Source organism: Phalaenopsis equestris, unplaced genomic scaffold, assembly GCF_001263595.1.
Source record: "Phalaenopsis equestris unplaced genomic scaffold, ASM126359v1 Scaffold000263, whole genome shotgun sequence".
Lineage (NCBI taxonomy): Eukaryota > Viridiplantae > Streptophyta > Magnoliopsida > Asparagales > Orchidaceae > Phalaenopsis > Phalaenopsis equestris.
The window spans coordinates 142,980-163,694 of NW_018164705.1; the positions used below are offsets into that span (position 1 = coordinate 142,980).

Sequence of the window (20,715 nt, forward strand, 5' to 3'; positions counted from 1 at the left end):
GCAAATTAAAGGAATATGTTAAATGATCAAGTTGTCTTTCTTGTGATCCTAGCATTGTATTCCAAGAAGCTTAGGCCATATCACATGTTGATCAACTTATTAACAAAGATTAAGACTAAATTAATATATGGATTATAATTGTCATAAATCTAAATATTTCATTCTATCAACATCCTTTCTTTTAGCTAAGAGGAGAATTCTCGAATGATCTCTAGTTTTCTAGCTTCCATCTTTATAGGTAATTTTATCATAAACTTCTTTCAAATCGTAGCTTTTATATGTTAGTTAGGATGAGGTGACGTGCATCTACATGGCTATTTTGCATTATGATACATATTTTCTTACTGGTACCAATATACAATCATACATTATTTTGATGTACAAGTGTTTTGTGTAATATTAAAAAAAATAATTGTTGTTTGACATAAATGTACTAAACTATTTATTTTCTTATAGATTACAAACTATTTAGTTTAGCATGAGAACTTTAACGTGCTATGGCTGATGACTTCTATAACTTTTATTTTTGTTTGGCCATTAAACCAAGCTTATGTTCATCATGGCCACTGAATTTAATTAATATACAGTTTTGCATGGAAATATGAAAATGAAATCTTCCGTTAAAAAAAGGACAAAATCTATTATACATCCTAAGAAGTTCAAAGTTCATCAAATTAATTGGCAAAATGATTAAATCATAATTAGATATTTGGTTTATTCTTTGGCCATAATGAACCTCTAAATGGCTTATAATGCCATAACATATCATAATCTTTAAATAAAATTTAATGATGACAACCTCTATTTATTTCCAAAATTGCATTCAGGCGTTACTATTTTGTTTGATGAATTCTAGAAGCAAGTCATCACCCAATTTCCAAACTCATAGAAGCTTCAGAAGACATGTCAAATACTCACTACCTTAGAAAGAAGGAATTTTAAGTTTTTTTCTGAAAATGAATATAGGTTAGTTCATAACTGTGATGCTAAAGCTCTTTTTTCTACATATCATTCAACATAACTGTGGTGGCCATCTAAGACTAAAGGATGGTCCCTTTATAGTTACCAAGATTCCTCTTCTTTAGATCAATATATACTAAAATTATTTTAGAAGACTGGAAGATATATTAATATTGAAGTGTTTAAAAAAGGCTTCAATGTCGTATCATCTCTTTTTACATAGATATTTATTAAAAAGAGAAAGATAAATTGGGTGATCAATATATAACTATTGCTATTTTAAGGGCTTTTGGGATACACTATAAGTAGAGGAATACATCGACTTATACGTTTTTCTAACCTCTAATGCCTTTGTAATAGGTTAAGTCAAGATAATCACTTATTTCTGCTGTTGCAATTTAAAATTGGCAAACAATTTAATGATTTGTCATGTTGCAAGTTTTATTAGGGGATAAGACTATTATTAAATTATGTAATATTCTTTGTAATAGGTTAAGTCAAGATAATCACTTATTTATGCTGTTGCAATATAAAATTGGCAAACAATTTAATGATTTGTCATGATGCAAGTTTTATTAGAGGATAAGACTATTATTAAATTATGTAATATAAAAAATAATGATCATTATCATAATTTTGTACATCCATCCTTCAATTTATTCACTTTAATTAGATTCAAGTGCTAGTTATGGGATTGCCAACCTATTTTTGATAATAATGAATGTCATAAAATAAATAACTAAAATTTATAGCATTGGGAGCTTTGCTAGTGTAAGAGATGGTAATCAATTCACTAATTGCCCTTGCATGATTATAATATGAAATAGATACGAGAGTGTTTCATACAACTAATAAAGGAGAAGGGAAAATAAACTAGACAAGCTAAAGGCATTCATTTATGAATTTAAATAGATGATTTAAAAGGAGATTTGAGGGGATGTCCTTAAAAATAATTATGCTCACACTGTTGTACTCATATATTTTTGATGTAATTTTGAATAGGAAAAAAACTTGTCGTCATATTTAAAAGGCTAACACTTAGTTGTCTTTATTTGTAATATGACCATTCAAATCTCGAAAGTTGCAATAAAAATGAGGAAAGAGGGGGTCAAAGAGAAGGAATTATAGGGGAAAACATTATATCATTCTTCCTGAATCGTAAATGACACGCTCCGAAGGCAAACTAGTCCTATGGCAAACTCCCAGAAGCAGGCCAAATAAATTCTTAAAGATATCACACGACAAAGTGCACAGGGAACATAAGGTGAAATGCGGCATCATAGAAACACCCCGTGTTATTCATGTGTTATTGTGTGTTATTTATGTGTTATTGATGTGTTATTGTGTTATTATAACACCAGAAATATTCCCATAACACAATAACACATAAATAACCCACAATAACACATGAATAACACGGGGGAGAATATTCCCCCGTGTTACTGCGCCGTTTTTTGTTTCTATGATGCCGCATTTCACCTTATGTTCCCTGTGCACTTTGTCGTGTGATATCTTTAAGAATTTATTTGGCCTGCTTCTGGGAGTTTGCCATAGGACTAGTTTGCCTTCGGAGCGTGTTGTCCTCCCCCGGCGGGCCAATCTGGGATGGCGAAGTGACTTGGGGCGATGTCGTTGAACGTTCCTTCCTTTGGCTCAACTCATAAGTGAGAGTCCATTATGCTTTCTATACTCGCTGGTTTATATTTTATATTGCGTACTCAACAGCTCGATAATCTCAATTTTATGGATTGGGCTAAAAGCTCTTGTTACTTCATAGGCCTAACATGACATTTTGGCCAAACATACATACATATAATTTTATTTTCATTAAATTAATTCTAACTGATTTGGTAGTACCATCTATTCAATATAATTTAAGGTGATAGATGCGTAATTTTTTTGTATCTACGACTTTTATTCTAGTTTAGATTTATTTGGTCTTTTGGTTTTATTTACTTGTATGACATGTTGCTCCTCTATAAAAGAAACTTCGGGCTTATGAGAGAGATGTGGTGAGAAGTACAGAAGTTGCAACGCCAAACCTTTTTTCTTTCTACCCAATTCTCATCCGGTGCTATAGTGAAATCTCTCTCCTCATAAACGTAGGCGAATCAACTTCACATTGAACCACGTAAATCTTTTGTGTTTGATTTTTGTTATATGAATTTCTTTGTTTCCATATTATTTTCACATAATAATTGTTATTAGAGCTTCGGGTTCGTGATCAGAGCATGGTTTAACTTCGACGACAGCAAATTCAATGTGTGTTGCACGTGATTTTGCAGTAGGTGGTCTGAAAAGCTCTGTTGGCAGATTTGAAGAATTGACAGCATAAAATCTGGAGGGTAGGTAGAGGCTCAGCTCAAGGTGGAGCTCCAGCAGGTGGTCTGACGTTCATGCATGCAGGAGGACGTCCGGTGAGCTTTGTTTCGGTTGCAGTTATGACAACGACAGAAGGAGGCTCTGACGGCGACAGGCAGAGGCTCCGGTGCCGGCTCTAACAGAAATAAACATAGTTTGATGGAAGGATTGTCGTGTAACAGAGGAAAAAAAAAGAATCCTTCTTATAGGAAAAGCTTCTATGTTAAGAAAATTTTGGGAAATTTCAGAAAAAAAAGAAAAGAGATTGTCGTGTAACAGAGGAAAAAAAAAGAATCCTTTTTATAGGAAAAGCTTCCATGTTAAGAAAATTTTGGGAAATTTCAGGAAAAAAAAAAAGAAAAAAAAAAAAAAGAAATTTTTTCAAGTGAATCTTTTTTTTAGGTTTCTAAAAAGTAAGAAAGAAGGAATATTTTATTTTGCTAAAGAAATTTTTTGTTTCAGACAATGGTATTAATGATTGATGGTATGATGTAAGTTTCTTTAACGTCCATCATGACAGTAGAAAAAGTTAATTTATCAGATGGTTACGTATTCCGTCAAGATTGATATAACAAAATTCAAGTGCAAAGGGAAACTTTGGCATGTGGCGATGTGAGGTGATGGATGTGTTGTGCTCTTTGAATCTAGAGAAAGTCTTGGATAGTGAAGAATGTACTTAAGAGATTTTGAGTACTTAGGGCTTGTTCCGAAATTGCTTGACCCGGAAGATCAAAATGGGATGATGATGGAGACTTCTACAAAGAATTATAGGGAATGTTGTAAAGCAAATATCTCAGGAATAACGTTGAGAATCATCTATTTATGAAGCGTTAACTTTATAAATTTCAAATGAGATGGGGGATTACTATTGATGAGCGCTTGAATGATTTCATAAAACTACTAGCAGATCTGTTAAATTTAAATGAAGAGGTTAGAGATGAAGAAAAGATGCTCCTTTTGTTAAATTCGCTCCCAGATGAAGATAAAATTCATGATGACACTTATTCATGGGAAGGAGGTCTTAAATTATGGTGAAGTGACTACAATGTTGTTGATTCATGATTTTCATTGAAGAAACAGAAGTCCACAACGATGGAGTCACCTGTAACACTTACACTCCAATGTGGCAAATCTGAAAACAAGAAGAATTCAATAAATAAATGAGACAATGACAACATATCTCAAAATCGGAGCAAGTTTTGTGGGCTTAGACTTGGGAAAAATCAGCTTGTTTTCTATTTAGAGATTGTTCATTGGAAGAAAGATTGTCTAAAGCTAAAGGAGAAGAGAAAAGAAGTTGCATTTGAGGCAAAGTCCAATATTATTATGTAAAGATGTGAAGAGGTGGATTCAGATGTATTGTTATTTAAAATTTCTCATAGTTTGTTTACAGATGATTTGTGTTGAATTTTGGATACCGGTGTTACTTATCACATTTGTCCTCATCGAGGGTGGTTTTGTATGTAAAAGGAGTTGGATAGCGGTGCAATGACTATAAGCAACGATCAAGCTTGTCGTCCTGTTGGTGTAGGGAGTATCTTTATCAAGATAAATGATGATACTTTGAGGGAGCTGACCAATGTTAAACATATTCCCTATATTATAAAAAGTTTGTTGTTAGTTGGGGCTTTAAAGACTAAGAGCTATAATGTAGTTATTGAGGCTGAAGTTCTGAGGATGTCATGGAGCACTGGTTTTAATGAATGAAGTTCGTCATCACAACTCTTGCCATCGTCAGGATAGTACAATAACTGGAATGACTGTTGTTGATGATGATTCTTATGATGTCATTATGTCGTGGCATATGCGGCTAGCTCATGCTGAGGAGACTTCACTTCAAACTTAGGTGAAATGATGGTTGATCAATAGAGTGAGCACTTGTAAGCTGATTTTATGTGAGCAATAATGTATTTTACAAGAAGACATGAGTATCTTTTGGTACTATCATCCACAGTACACAAACTAATTTAGAGTATTTCACACAAATGCTGATGCCCAATAAAGATAACATCATTCAACTAAAGAATATACTTTGTATCTTTTATTGTTGATTTCTTCCAAGTATGTTTGGGAGTACATCATGAACACAAAAGCAATGTGCTAAATATTTTCATAACTTGAAAGAAGTAGATTGAAACTCAGACTGGAAAAAAAGATCTGATGTATCAGATCAGACAATAGGGGTGAATACATCTTTAATGTGTTCTTACAGGAGTGTCAGAGACCTGAGATAGAGCACCACTTCACTGTTCGAGAGACACTGCAATAAAATAGGGGTGGCAAAGAGGATGAATCGAGCTTTGGTGGAGAAAGTTTAGTGTATGTTATCTATATGTTGGGTTGGATAGAGTGTCACTTGGTGAACTGTCTGCCTTTTGTAGATATTAGGAAGAAGACCCCAAATGAGATATAGTCAGGACATCCTACAAGAGATTATGAGCACAATAAACTATTTGGTAGCTACCACGTATAGAATGATAAACTGGAACCATGAACAAAGAAGCCGATCTTCATTGCTTTAGACACGAAGTCAAGGGTTTCCAGTTGTATGATCAATCAAAATGAAAGGTTGTCATTAGCAGGGATGTTACATTAAACTAGGTAAACTTTTTGAAAAATTAGTACTCAAAATACGTGGATAATTCTGTTGGGACTTTATATATGCAACAGAAGTTAGAGTTTTATGCAACTCCATTTGTTCCACAGAGTTTGTGACTTAGATATACGATTCAGTTGTAGTTTAGGAGGTATCTGTTTATAATGCTCAGGAAGAGGTGGAAGAAGATGTTCAGGATGAGATTCTTGTTTAGGAATCTATTACTAAGGGCAGGACCAGGCACTAGAATGCCCCAAAACTAGCTTGCTTTATGGATCACTTTGTATTTACAATTTGAGCCATGGAGACAAAAATTCCTTGTCACTACAAAGAAGCATTTGAGAGCTCAGATCGTAATCTTTAGAGAGTGATAATAGATGAATAAATGGAATCTCATCGGAAGAACGGTACTTGAAGGTGTGTAAAGCTTCCTCCGGAAAGGGAAGTCGTTGTGTGCAAATGAGTGCATGCAAAGAATGAAGGATCCAATAAATTTGATGTGTGGTACAAGACAAGATTAGTGGTAATGACTTACGCAATAGGAAGGGATTGATTATGATGAGATTTTCTCCCAATGGTCAAGCATCCCACAATCCGTGTTCTCTTAGCAATTGTAGCATAATACTATCTGATCTTGAAGAGCCCGATGTGAAGATATCCTATATGGGGAATTACAAGAGGAGATCTATATATTTCAGCCTGCTGAATATAAAGCATCAAAAGACTTAGCTTGCAAATTGAATAAATCTTTGTATGGGTTGAAGCAGTCACCATGACAGTGATATACAAAAATTGATTAGTTCATGAGGAGACATGAGTACATGAGGAGCCAATTTGATCATTGTGCATATTTCAAAAAGTTGGTTAATGTTGAGTTCATTTACTTGCTTCTATATATTGATGATATGTTGATTGTATATGTTTGTCAGATTGAGGTTGACAGGGTAAAAAATCAACTATCCAAATATTTTGAAATGAAGTAGTTGGGTGAATCTTGCAAAATTATTAGCATGGAGATTCTCACAAACAAGACTGCTAGAAAGATTTGGCTTTCTCTAGGAGCATATGTTGGAAGGTACTAAAAAAATTTGGAGTTGATGACTCGAGCAAGGCATTAAGTCTATGCATTGCATCCCACTTTCAGTTGAATTCAAATCAGTGTCCTAAAGATGATCAAGAAAGAAAATATATGTGAGTGGTACCTTACATTAGTATAGTGGGCGTTTGATGTATGTCACTCTTTGTACTAGATCAGACAATACACATGCAGTTGGTGTTGTGATAAGGTTCATTCATGATCCATGAAGGAAATATTGACAGGTTGTGAAGTATAATATGAGGTATCTGAAGGTTACAGTTGATGTTGGGTTGACGTTTGAAAGGCAGTCATCTGCTACAAATTTGTGTGTATACTACGCTGACTCAGACAATGCAGGTGATATGGATTCGCCCATGTCCAAGAAATGAGAGATTTCACTAGCACCAGATGCCCAGAAAGAAAAACTGCTTTAGGTTAAAACTTTTGTACTTCTCACCACACCTCTCTCATAAACCCAAAGTCTCTTTTATAGAGGATGATTAAAGCATACAAGAAATTAAAGCCAAAAGACCAAATTACTCATAATTACAATAAAATCCATAAATACAACAATCTTAACCTCATCTCTTACTTCCAAATAAGTAAGAGATAACCAAATGAGCTTAAAACTCAAATTAAGTTGCACTAAGATGGCTACCTACGCACCCCCATTCTGAAGGGATTAAGCCTGGTGTAGTTATTCAAAATGCCAGACTGGGCAATTAAACAAAGCTTGAATGTTCACTAAACTCCCGCAGTAAGTGAACTTCCGGGCCCGATAGTATCTTCTTGAACATGTATGTTGGAATTTCCTTTGCATTTATCTTATTCAATAGAATCTTATCGTCATCAATCAAGTCCCCAACAAAGTGATATCTCACATCAATGTGCTTGGTACGAGCATGATGAACTGGATTTGTGGCCAAGAATATTGCACTCTAACCGTCATAAATGATCATTAGAAACTCCTTGTCAACTCCTAAGTAGTCTAATTAGCATCCACTTCGCTTTCTTGTTTGCCTCTATGAATGTACTCAACCTCCATGGTAGACAAAGCCACAGTTGACTGAAGAGTCAACCTCCAACTGATTGGTCCACCTGCCAATGTGAATAAATTATCAATCGTAGATCTCTATCTTTCGTTTCCATATTATTTTTGCATAGCAATTTTCTCTTAATTTTTTTACTATATTATTTTTTTTGACAAAAATTATGGAGTTAAAAAAAAAAAAAATTCTAGTTATCAAATTATATCATCGGGTGATAGCATCTGCCACCTACCATGAAATGGTACGCCATTTACTTTATTTATCTGATTGGATTCGGGAGCCAGCCTCCAAATCAATATCATGCCATTGCTAATCTACCATAATCTCAATAGAACTCATTGAAGACAGTATTTTATTGACACTGTCTCCTTCAAGCTAACCCCTTTCATTAAATTCCTAGCAAATTTCATTTCATTTTTGAAATATTCAGAAATAAAATTTTCATTATATAATTCAAATTTATGATCTTAAAAATACAACCAACTTCATTTATTAGTGTGTTATGGACACTTTCACAAGTGCTTGCAAGTTGTAACACTTAAATCTCATTTGGTGCAGCTGCAACTTATTGCAAAACTGCAATAATTATATCTGCAAAAACTAATTTAAAGTTAGAATTTATTTTAAAATATCTAATTTTACATTCTCTTCAAAATTCCTCCAAGTACAACAGCTACCTTGCCCAACTGAGTGCAATGCAATCTAGCTAGATAATACCAGTAATGGAGAATATCTGTGAATCTTGTACAACTCCTATCTATTAACTACTCGTTCGCAGTAGCTGCTGGCTCTTTCTGGCAGCAAATCTAGAATTTTAAGAACAAAAAGCCAGGAGGAGCATCCACTCCAAGGAAATAAACTGAGATAAGGCTAATAGCTGTAAGCTTCCCAATATTTTCTGTTTATCTTTTCTCTTCTGTTACAGTTTCACTCAACTCAACGCATGCTGAATATATTACGTCTGGTAAATCGGACGTGCCGTAAAATTCTCTTGTATAAATGAAGCAAGAGGAGTTAAAATGGGTATATGGATAGAGAGAAAACAAGAAGATAGTGTTAGCCAAAGTTTTAATTGAAAACAAAAGAAGATTATTGCCTAAAATCTTAATCAAAAGTTAAAATCTCGCCTCCAAACATAGCATTCGATTTGAGATGAACATAACTCTCTCTATAGTGATGTATTCAATCAATTTATATTCTATGAAATGATAGAATTACACAAGTGTTATGCTATGGCTCATATATCATATAAGGGATAGATGCTGAAACGAAGCGAAGTGGAGCGGAAGTATCTGTCTAACTGCTGAAACGAAGCGAAGTGGAGCGGAAGTATCTGTTTAACCGAGGGAGTTTCATAATGTGGGTTGGGGGTGCGGGAGCAACACTTCGTGGTTTGGTACAAAGGTAATTTAAGTAATTACCTATTGTACTATAAAGTTATATATATGTTATGTTCGTCACCCTATGTAAGATTCTGAATCTTGTATTCTGTACTGTATTGTACTATAAAGTTATATATATGTTATGTTCGTAAACCTATGTAAGATTCTGAATCTTGTATTCTGTACTCTTTTCTGAATATTAAAAAGAAAGTCGCTGCTCTGCTCCCGAGTACGTAAAACCTCGTAAATCTCAGTGTGTTCTTCTGAATTTGTGTCGATTCTTATTTTTCTTCGTCCTAATTTCTCAACAACAAGTTTATCATGTTAGGCCGGAGATCTTTAATTGCTTGTTTTCTTACCGTAATTTTTATATTGTTCTCCTATCAATATCTATAACAATCATTTTTTAATTGATAGCCACAATTTTTCCCAAATGAGTATTCTTTTAGATGAATAATTACATCATTTTAGAAAAAAAAAATCTCTCTTAGATGTATAGTCACATTCTTTTACATATGAGAGATACTGACAAAGTAAGAGATTATTTGGGAACACTTTAATTTTTTATTTTTTAATTTATTTTTTGTATTATTTTTTAAAAATATATTTGTTTAGTACATTTTTTTTTTATTTTTTATATTAAAAAAATTATGATTTTCTAAAACATACTTCGAGCATTTAAATATTATTTTAAATGTATTTAAAAATAACTAAAACATGTAATAACATATCAAACATATTTTATTCCAAATAAAAATTAAAACAAAATAAATAAAAAATAAAAAATGATTCCAAACATCCCCTAGAACATATATAATTAGATAATTATCTTAATTTACTGGGTCACTTAAGTTATTAAATCAATTATTTTAATTAATTAAAATATAATTATAATGAGTAATAACCAAGCACAGGCTAAAAAATGAATGAAGAAAAGTATCTGAATATGATCTACCGATCCTGTGCAACAACTAAGCTAAGAGGAATGTATATATAGAATGAAAATTTTTCATTATTGTGTTTAAGGTGAAAATAAGGCTCACTATTCTTATTTGTCCCATTAAACTTCTTCATATGGGAGTAAAAAAATAATATTAATTAATATTGTTTCATTTTCTAATTAAATTCAAACTTAAATTAACAATTTATTTGATCATTATAAGCTCTGATTTATTTGAGCATAATAATACTAAAAATTCATTCAAAAGATTTTTTTTTCTTTTTATAATTTCTAGAACTTAATGGTAATGTGAATTAAACTTCTTCTCACACATTTATTTAGAGTAATGTACTAAAATAGTCCGGACAAATTACATGGGGTTATTTTAGTCTCAGAGTTTATAGTTTAAAATAATTCCCAGACTCTTCAAACTAGGACAGAAATAGTCATTATATATAGAGGACTATTAGATCTCAATTTTGGAAAAGTCGAGATTATGTAGATAACTCAATATAGAGTTGTTAACGATCTTATTTTGAGCCGAGGTAGGGCCGGCATAAAATCGGCTCGAAAAAAAATTGATTCAAAATTTTGGCTCGTAGTTTGACTGGTTTCTTTTGATCCAATTTCGATTCGAGCCAAAATTTGGATTAATTTTTGATTGATTAAAGATCTTTAACCTAAATTAAGAACCCTAGTTTATAAACACTGGGACTAAAATTATCTCAAGTAAATAGTTAAAGAATATTTTGGTAGTTTATTTATATAATAGTGTTATGAGTGAAGATTGATCTGGTGAGCAGCGGGATAGAGCATCTGACACCTCTGCGTAGGGTTGTGGGCGCTTAAGCGCTCAATTGGGTGCTGCTCGAACAGAGAAACAGATGCCTATGCACTGGTTTTGGGCTCAATTGGGTGCTGCTCGAACAGAGAAACAGATGTCTATGCACTGGTTTTGGGTGCATATGCACCCACATACATAGGTGCCAAGTTTGAGCGGCTATGCTCTAGGAGTGGTTGGTGATGGAAATTAATTTTTAATCTCGATTTCAATCGGCGTAAGATAGGGCTTGGTATATCTTCCTTCGGTACTTTTCGAAGAGCATCCCAGTGAAAGTGAGGAGTGTTGAAGATGTGGATTTTGTTTATTCAACATAATTTTTGTTTCGAATTGAAGAGAGAAGATTGTTGAGCGAGTTCTATAAATTTTTTTATTGTTTATGTGTGGAGAGAAAACTTGTTTGAGTTATATGTAAAATCATCTGAATTTCATAGTGAAAATTTATAGTGACGTGACTCCGTGGTTTTCCCTCTTCACGGAATTTTCCGCCTAAATTCTCGTGTATTTTTTTTTTGTTGCTTTGATTGTGTCTCTGTTTAAATTTTTGTTCCAATTTTTATCAAATTGGCGGCACGATCCCGTTATTTCGTAGCGTGGTTCAGTTTCTAATTGTTCTTAACCCCTGATAAAGTTGAAAATTATTCGTTGCGTTCATATCAAGCTGTTTAAATTTTTGTTCCAATTTTTATCAAATTGGGGGCACGATCTCGTTACGTCGTAGTATGGTTCAGTTTCTAATTGATCATAAAGTTGAAAATTATTCGTTGCGTTCTTATCAACTAGTGGTTTGCTAAATCCATATTTTACTAAAATATGTTATACATTTGTAATAAAATACTTAATATCTTCATTCCATTGCCACACAAATTTTAGCCACAAAAATATTGTTTAGGTCAATTTAATGAAATTTAATGCTTAAGTTGAATGTGCACAGTTTTTCCAAACATTAATTTAACTTGATGGACTTCAATTTGACGTCCTACAAATTGTTTATGAGTTCAACCGATAGCGTTGGTTCATCATATATAGCCTCATTAACAGCTCGCATGCAAAGTTTCAATGTCCTATACAATAGTATTTGGTACATATCAACCACCAAATCCTTCAAGCACTCCAATATTTTATTTATTTATAAGAAAATTTAAGTAAAATAAACAAATATAATATTATATTATATTTAGATCTAGGAAGATGGGAGTTATTATAAGGGTCTTATTAATTATTTATTAATTATTATTTTTTTTTATTTCTACTAGATGTAGGAATAAAACAAAACAATACCATTGATAAGTACACCAAGTGAGAAGGCCAGAATCATCAAATGTTTAATTTTTTTAATGTATTGGGCATATATATATGTATATATTAAAGGGGCAATATTACAAAATTACTTAAACAACAAAAGAAAAATACATATATATTATATTTTAATTATTATTTATATAGATAAATCTCAAATTTCAATGGAGCAACTGTCCTCTAGACACATAACCCAATTCTAATGATCCCTAGTTTGGAATGATGTTTGGGTATGTGCTACAACAAGAAGTACAACTAATTGTAGGGGCAATTGCACAACACCCCCCACTTTTTTCTATATTTTCTTAAATTATCACTCAAATAACAAAAAATATATCAAAACTATATTTTTTCGCTTGCATCAAATTCCTAACTAATTGAATTTGGCTAGTCCAAGTACAAGCTTTAGCACATATAATATACACACACGAGGTTTAGTTATCAACTTGACAAACATAATAGTAATTCAAACATAATAATAATTATTTATTTATAGTTTACCAATTATATTAAACTATTATTAATTGTGTGGCTGAGTATGATGGTGTGAGAATGGTTCTATTTTCTTTATTTAAAAAAAAAATAGAATGATAAATAGTTTAACTATGCATTTTTTAACCTTAGCTTTAAAAATTATGTAAGTTCTTTCTATTTTTTTCATAATTTTTGAAAAATGATTTTCTCTTATATTTTAAATAATGAGATATAAATTGTAAAATTTGTGGCTCAAATTCATGGAATTGGAAGTAATTAAAAATCTTCTCCTCTAATCATGGAGTCATGAATCCTTTCTTCATTCTCTCTCTCTCTCTCTCTCTCTCTCTTAATTTTTATTTTGTCAAATTATTCATCTATGAACTAATTAACAACTTAATAATAATAATTAAAAAACCCAAAAGTATTTAGAAGCTTCATTTCAAATTGGTGTAATCTTTTCTATGGCAATTAAAAAGAAAAAAAATAGATTTTAATTAGGTTTAAAGTTGAATAAAATTTAAAAATTATGTTTAACAAACTACTAAACATCTTGGTATCCTCAAAACATTATTTTAATCACAAATATATAAAATTTAAGATATGTAGTTAATAATTTATAGATACTAACTATTCTTATCTTGTCACAATAACTTGGTGAAAAGAAAAAATAAATTCTCTCATTCTTAAACTGATCTTACTTTCGAACTCCCAAAAATCCCAGGATGAGCATCACACAACCTCAACAATCAATAATGATGAATAGACCTATAAAAGATATATTTACATATATAAAGCATAATTGATTTATATTGAAGTGACTTTATAAATATTAAAATGAAAAAATATATATATATATATTGGATCTTCATGCCCTCACTCTTAATATCTCATTGATATTAGTCGTACAATAATACAATATCATTAAACTAAAAAAAATATTACGTCCGGATAACCAAACGTAAGAATGGCGTGGATCACACCACACCACATGCACATGTACTGGTGCGATTCACACCATCGTCCGGACGTAATACTTTCTCATAACTGGAAGTGTTATAAGAAAACTCCCATTTTTCTCCTAATTTTTGTTCCCCAACCTCACAACTACACGGCCAGATGCACAAGCTCCTACTAGTTAAGTATGGTATACAAACACGCAGGATACATGTGGTCATCTACAAGCTCATTAATACTAATGCCCTGCATGACTCTCGATTACTAAATGCACCCTATTTATAAAGACTACCAACTATGTCAGTTAACTTGTACAAAGCAGATGATAAAATAGAAGCAAAGCGAAAGGAACTCACACTGACACACTTCATGAATTATTGAAAATAGAACTTACTTTTTATTGCTGCTATAAAACTTTATTTAATATAGAGAAACATAAGATATATTGTTTCTTTAATTAGTCAGCTTCAAATAAAGTCCCATTCGAACATAGCCTGCCCGAGCTGAAGAATGCTGGTCTGGTTATGATGAGTCATCTCTGATCCTCCTCCTGAATGTGATCCCTCATTGAAGAAGTTTTGGTGGGGGAAGAACGTGTTGGAAGAGGAGCATGGAGATGTGAAGTGGCTTTGGAACTGTTGTTGATATTCAGAAGCTTTCTCTTCTGCTGACATAAAAGTGGAGACTTTCTGATGCTCATGAGTCGTCGTTGAAACACCAACTCCTCCGGCCAGCGATAGAGCTGAGCCAGTGGTACTGGTGAACTGAACCACTGCTTTCTTCTGCTGCACTTCTAAGCTCGCGTTGCCATCGCTCGGAATAGGTGGTGTGTTGTTGGACTTGACAATGCTCGCTATATTTAGATACAAACATACATTATTAGTACGTAACAATAATTTAGCATGCATAATATAACTTATCGGTTCCTGTTTATGCAATTTTTCTCCTTTTTTTTTTCTTCTCTTGAGATTCGATGAGAAAGTTACTTCATAATTCAAGTGTTAGAAGAAAATTTGATAAAAATGAGTAATTTATAACAAAAATTAAAAAAAAAAATTCTTTCCCATGCCAAATAAAAAACTTCAAGAGAAAAATTATAGTATATACTACGAAAAAGATTTTAATGAAAAAAATATCAAGTCTGTTCGACAGATGTGCAGATAATGATATGAATTGCATTACATCGCTGAACAATAAATAATACTCTGCACATTCAATTAATTATTTTTGTTGATCGTATGTAACTTAATTTGTATTAATGAAGTCATATGATTTACTAAAAAAAGTTCATTTGGGTTAAATATTAGTAATAATTAGCAGCAAAAAATTAATTAGGAGTAAGATTTATTACAAAGTTGCTTGCTGGTTTTTGCTCCTGATATTAGTTTGTTTTCTTCTTTAGCTTTGATGGTTGGAGCAATTGATGAAGATGAGCTACCCTTCGTCGTGGGCTGAGCCTGTGGCTTTCTCCGGCGGCGATTGTGTTCTGCGAGGCGCTTTCGACAGCTTCTCTTGCTGTCATCGAACTCAGCGAGGCCATGGAACCTGTAGGCCGTTGGAAGAAGATCAAAGAAGATAAGCAAACTAATTGGAGAATCATGAAGGAGAAATAAAACACTTCCATCTACAAGGCTTGCTCTAAGGAAATGCTAATTATCGTGTGAAAGTAAAGGAAATAATGGAGGAAAATATATTGGAGAAAATGAAAGGATAAAGATGGAGATCCATGCAGCTATATCTTGTATGTGTGGGTATTCATTTATCTTTTATGTGAGCGCTTCAACATCCCAAATTAGGGCACTTATATGTGTAAGAGAACAAATATTTGATCTTTGTTTAGTATTAAATTTAAATTAGAACCAAAATCTCCATGTTGTAATTCATGAAAGCATGCATAAACTATCAAAGATGTCACAACCAATAATTTCTATGAGACATATTGTTATAATTAATTTACATAGATTATAACATAAATGTACATAGTTAAATTTAAATAAAAAAACAAAAAATGGCACTACTGAGCAATTCTTTTATTGAAAAATTTAAATATTTTCTAATTTTGTTCATTTAAAAAAGTATATTTGAAGATAATTTATCAAGCATGATAAATATAGTCTGATGAGATTTAGCCTTGTATTGACAATAAATAGTTCCAATGTAATAATAAAGATTAGAGTAATGTTTTATTTAACAAAAAAAAATCAAGTAAATAAATAATTTATAGAAAAATGGAAGGATAAAATGTACTGAGTTAAAACTATTTTTTTTTTAAATAATTTATAGAAAAATGGAAGGATAAAATGTATTGAGTTAAAACTATTTTATTATTTTTTTAAATATGAGTTAATTTTGATTTATAATTTTTGGTGAACAAAAAAATTTTTTGGAAGTTAAAGCTAGTTCAAGAGTGAATGGAGTATCCAACCCATGAAGAGTGCTAAAATATTAATGGTGCAACTCTTGTGCAGATTGTATATGCGGAGTCCGACTATCCGTATATGCGGACAATCTTTGATATTTGAGCACGCCATCGTGTAAACTTATGAAGAGTAGCATGCTCGAACGAATCTCAACAGTTATCCGCACCTACAGATACGACACATAATACTCCCTTCCTGAGGAGGCAAACTTTCACCCTATGATTAACCTGAACAATTCTCAGTAGCTAAATAAAAAACTATGGGTTTCACCTGCACCAAAAACATGCATGATTTTGGACCACAATACATCCTAACATTATGATACACATCCATAAATAGATCTATCATTTTCATTAATTATCATTATACATGCCTATGCTTTGGATCTAATAATAGAAACTCAGGTACCTAATTGTCTAAAAAAAACCCTAGCAATTAAAAAAGATTGATCCATAAAGCCCTATATATTAACAAGAATTACAAGACTCAAAAACACAGTAGCGCAGACGTAAACAAAGATGAAATACATGCAAACAAGTAATCAACTTTCAAAAGAAATGAAGCATAGAGAAATTAAACTGATCATAAATGAACAAGCCATGAAATGAAACCTGCTACACTGTTGGCAGAACCTCTGTTGCACCCCTCCGGGGAAGAAGACGACTGGTGCCTTTGAGTGGAAATCACACACCTTATGCCTACGGTGGTAGTGCTTTGCACCGGAGAGGTCAGCTCGGCATCCCTCGGCCTGACACCTCGGCGGCTGATGGTGCGCCGACCGACCAAATAACATAAGCTGATGATCAACGGAGGAGAAGTAAGTTCGATGGCCAAGGTTGAGACCGATACGAGCGCCGGCCAACCCTCCGAAGCCAGTGGTGGCGAGACCATTCTCGAGCTTGAAGAAGCCGGAGGAGCGAGGGTAGTCGGAAATGATGGTGGTGGATGGTTGGGGCGGAGGAGGTGGTGGTGGGAAGTAGAAGGGAAAGGGGTTATTGGAGGGGAAGAGGGGAGGAGGAGGGGGGTCTAAGAGATCAGAAGGAATGGTGTGATTAGGGTAGAAAGGGAGGCTGTGGGAGGTGGAGGAAAAGGTATTAGATGAGTCCCAATCCCAAAGTTGATGCTTTTGGGTGTTCTGAGTACAGCCGCTGGCCTCTAACCCTACAAAGGACATGAAAGGGGAGGCAGCATAGGTTTCGGTGGTGTGAGATGAGTTCATCATCTTTTTGTGTGGAAAAGGAGCAGAGAGAGAGAGAGAGAGAGAGGAGGGAAGAATGGTACTAAGAAGTGGGAGCTAGGGTCCTTGGGTATGGGAAAAAGGTTCGGTGTGAGAAGGATTATATTGGGATGTGGTAATTAATGCGGGGGGAAGGGGACCTACTTCTTCTTCTATGACTTTACTGATGTTACCCAACACTTAGATACTTTAGCGGTGGGGAGAGAGGGGGAGGGAGAGGGAGAGGGGGGAGAGGGGGAGCTATTCCACCAAAGTTTGGGTTTTTTTTTTTCTTCAAAGAAAATTGCTTGAGAATATTGAGAAGTGTATTGCTATAAATATCATAAATAGAATGACTATTTATTAGTGATCAAATTATTTATTTTTGTATTATGAGTTGATGTTGCAAAAGTAAAATATTAATCTATTAAAAGAGATAAAATGATGGACATGATTTTTGTCCTATATAAAAACAAGAAGTCTAATTTTTAATTTTAAAATCAAAATTATTGTTATTCATATGCATGATAAGCATGAAATAAAACGATTATAATTCGCCAATTCAAAATGAGTTCATGGCATCTCTCACATAGATCATAGTTGTATATTGTCACCCTCTAGCTTAGTCAGCCTGTCCACTTTTTGAGTTCATGGCATCTCTCACATAGATCATAGTTGTACATTGTCACCCTCTAGCTTAGTCAGCCTGTCCACGTCGAGTTTGATCTTTAGTTTATCATCATCTTAGTTCTCAATATTGACTATTTTTCTTAAAGAATAGACCTGCTTTGTTGCAACACCTGTCGTCCCTTTCCCTCCTCTGCTCGATTAAAAGTTCAATGCTACATACAAATTGCCAACCTAAATTTTGAAATTTTCATTCTTCAGTTTAAGGTCAATGTGGTAACAAATTGAATTCCAAATCACATTACTATTTCAGTTTGATTCGAGCTATAAAGTATTTTCAGAGAACAGAAATAGGAAAGCAATAACCCATGTTACTATTTCATTTTTATGATCATAATGAATCAAGAATCAAACTATTCAAGCTTGTTTCTTAAGAGATTTGGAGTTGGGTTTTGAAGAATGAAAATTTCCAAAAATCAATCATTTTTTCTGAATAGATTATTATATATTCAAAATTTAGGATGTAACTTTAAAATTTTTTTCAGATAAATTTTGAGCTCTGGTGAATGTAATTTTAGCTCAGGTGAGATGTTATTCTCTTTCAATGATGTGTATTCTATGGATAGCTTGGCTAATGTGATGTTCGCTAGGATTGAGTGGCCTTCGATATACTTTCATGGTGTTGGATTGAATTTTATAGTGAAGTTTGGTGTTTCTGCTCTTATTTGGTTTGCTATTTGAGCTAGTTGTTGTTTCTAATGTTTAATTTATCGTTGATATGCTTACATTTCTTCCTTGATCATCACTCAATGCTATATTAGTTTTTTGACTTGTAATGAGTTCCAACATTCATTAAAATTTAACTAGTTTTGAACTTATTTTTTATATATTCAAAATTTAGGATGGAATTTTATTATTTTTCCATAGTTAAGTTCTGAGCTCTGTTTGGCTATCCTTCCTATCTTTGTTTTGGTGATTTGTTTGGTGTTTTTTCTTTCTTTTTTTTGATTTTTGTTGGATTGGTTTGTCTCTATGCTTCTTGTGCTTGTCTTGTTTGATTTGCTTTGCAAGACTATTGGTCTTTGAAAATTTCTTTTCTTCCTTTCTTCCATGCCAGGACAGATCAAAATTTAGTAGGATTGATCCACAATTCTATTTCACATGTAAGGTAGGTCTGTGAATTTATTGCTCAACGCTTTTAAAATTCATGTTATACATGTTCGGAACTTAGGACATTTAAAGTTTATGTTATATAGGGTATGTCAGGAATTTGGCTCGAACAACGACAATCACTCAAAAATTAATTTTAGATTGAATTTCTTTCGAACCGATTGAGATTGATTCAGATAAAAATCGGATCATTTAACATCATATTGATGTTAGGTATGTCAAAGATCGTTAATCAAAGTAACATTGATTTGAAAAATAGCAAAACATATAATTGAATTATGAATTAATGAATAGTTCAAATAAATAATTAGGTTTTATGGTGCTTGTCTATATTTAAGATAAATCTATTTATTAAACCTATTTAGAGTTATTTTCTTGAAAGAAGATGTTTCATATGATTTAAGAGTGTTCATTGTTTCTTCTATTGCAAAGTTTAAATTTCATTGCCAAAATGAAAATCCACTTTGAAATCTAATTTCTATTTCTAAAATGGAAATTCAATTTGAAATATAATTTCCATACCAATTAGATTTTGAAGTGATTTCCATTTTGGGAATGAAATTTAGATTTGAAAGTGAATCCCTATTTTGACTAAGGAAATTAGACTTCATGTTGGAGGATGCAATGAAAACTCACACATATGAAATACTTTCTACTAAGAATATATTTTGAGGTATGCAATTAATCACTTATGGGATTTGCGGCGGCAAGAATGCTTAGATTTATGATGGGCTTTCCACTTGAAATATAAAATGCTAATGAAATAAACTTGTGCAAGGTTTGGTGCAGCTATGATAACATACAAAATTAGATAAAAAAATTTGAAAAAGTTTTAGACCTATTATCGATCTTTGATAGCCATTAACATTCTACTTTCTAGCTGAAATTGGGTCGGATGGAAAGAAATTTGACCCAAAATTTTGGCTCGTAGCTCAACTCATTTATTTCGATCCAATATTTATCTGAGATAAATTTCATACCAATCAGTTTTAGAGTGATTAATGTTGTTCGAGCTATCTAAAATGTTCAATCCTTCTAATGATTTAATAACCATTTCTTATAGCTCCACAATTTTGTCAACTACTAAAATTAAATTCTATGTACTCATTTGAATGCACTTTATAATGTGTTGATTGTTGACAACCATGAGGTAAATATGAATATTTCTTACATCAATATTATAGATGAACAATAAACTTTATCCTTACAGAAAAGGGATCACTGAAGTGTCCTTGAAAGGTTTAGAGGTTTTTGTGGCTGCATCATTGCAACTTTCATCTTACCTATCTGAGGGTAGATTTCAATGTTCATGCTCAAAACACAGGAATCAAACACACTTAAACAC

The 20,715-nt window shown here is 32.8% G+C and overlaps 1 protein-coding gene across 1 annotated transcript; it reads right to left on the reverse strand.

The window, feature by feature from the left end:
- Nucleotides 1–14,404: 14,404 nt before the first annotated feature.
- Nucleotides 14,405–17,643, reverse strand: LOC110024613 (squamosa promoter-binding-like protein 10). Its single transcript, XM_020724682.1, has 3 exons — nt 16,969–17,643; nt 15,289–15,482; nt 14,405–14,790 (listed from the first exon to the last, which is right to left on the reverse strand). The coding sequence occupies exons 1-3, from the start codon at nt 17,577–17,579 to the stop codon at nt 14,405–14,407; spliced, it is 1,191 nt and encodes a 396-aa protein (XP_020580341.1). The 5' UTR covers nt 17,580–17,643.
- Nucleotides 17,644–20,715: the final 3,072 nt, after the last annotated feature.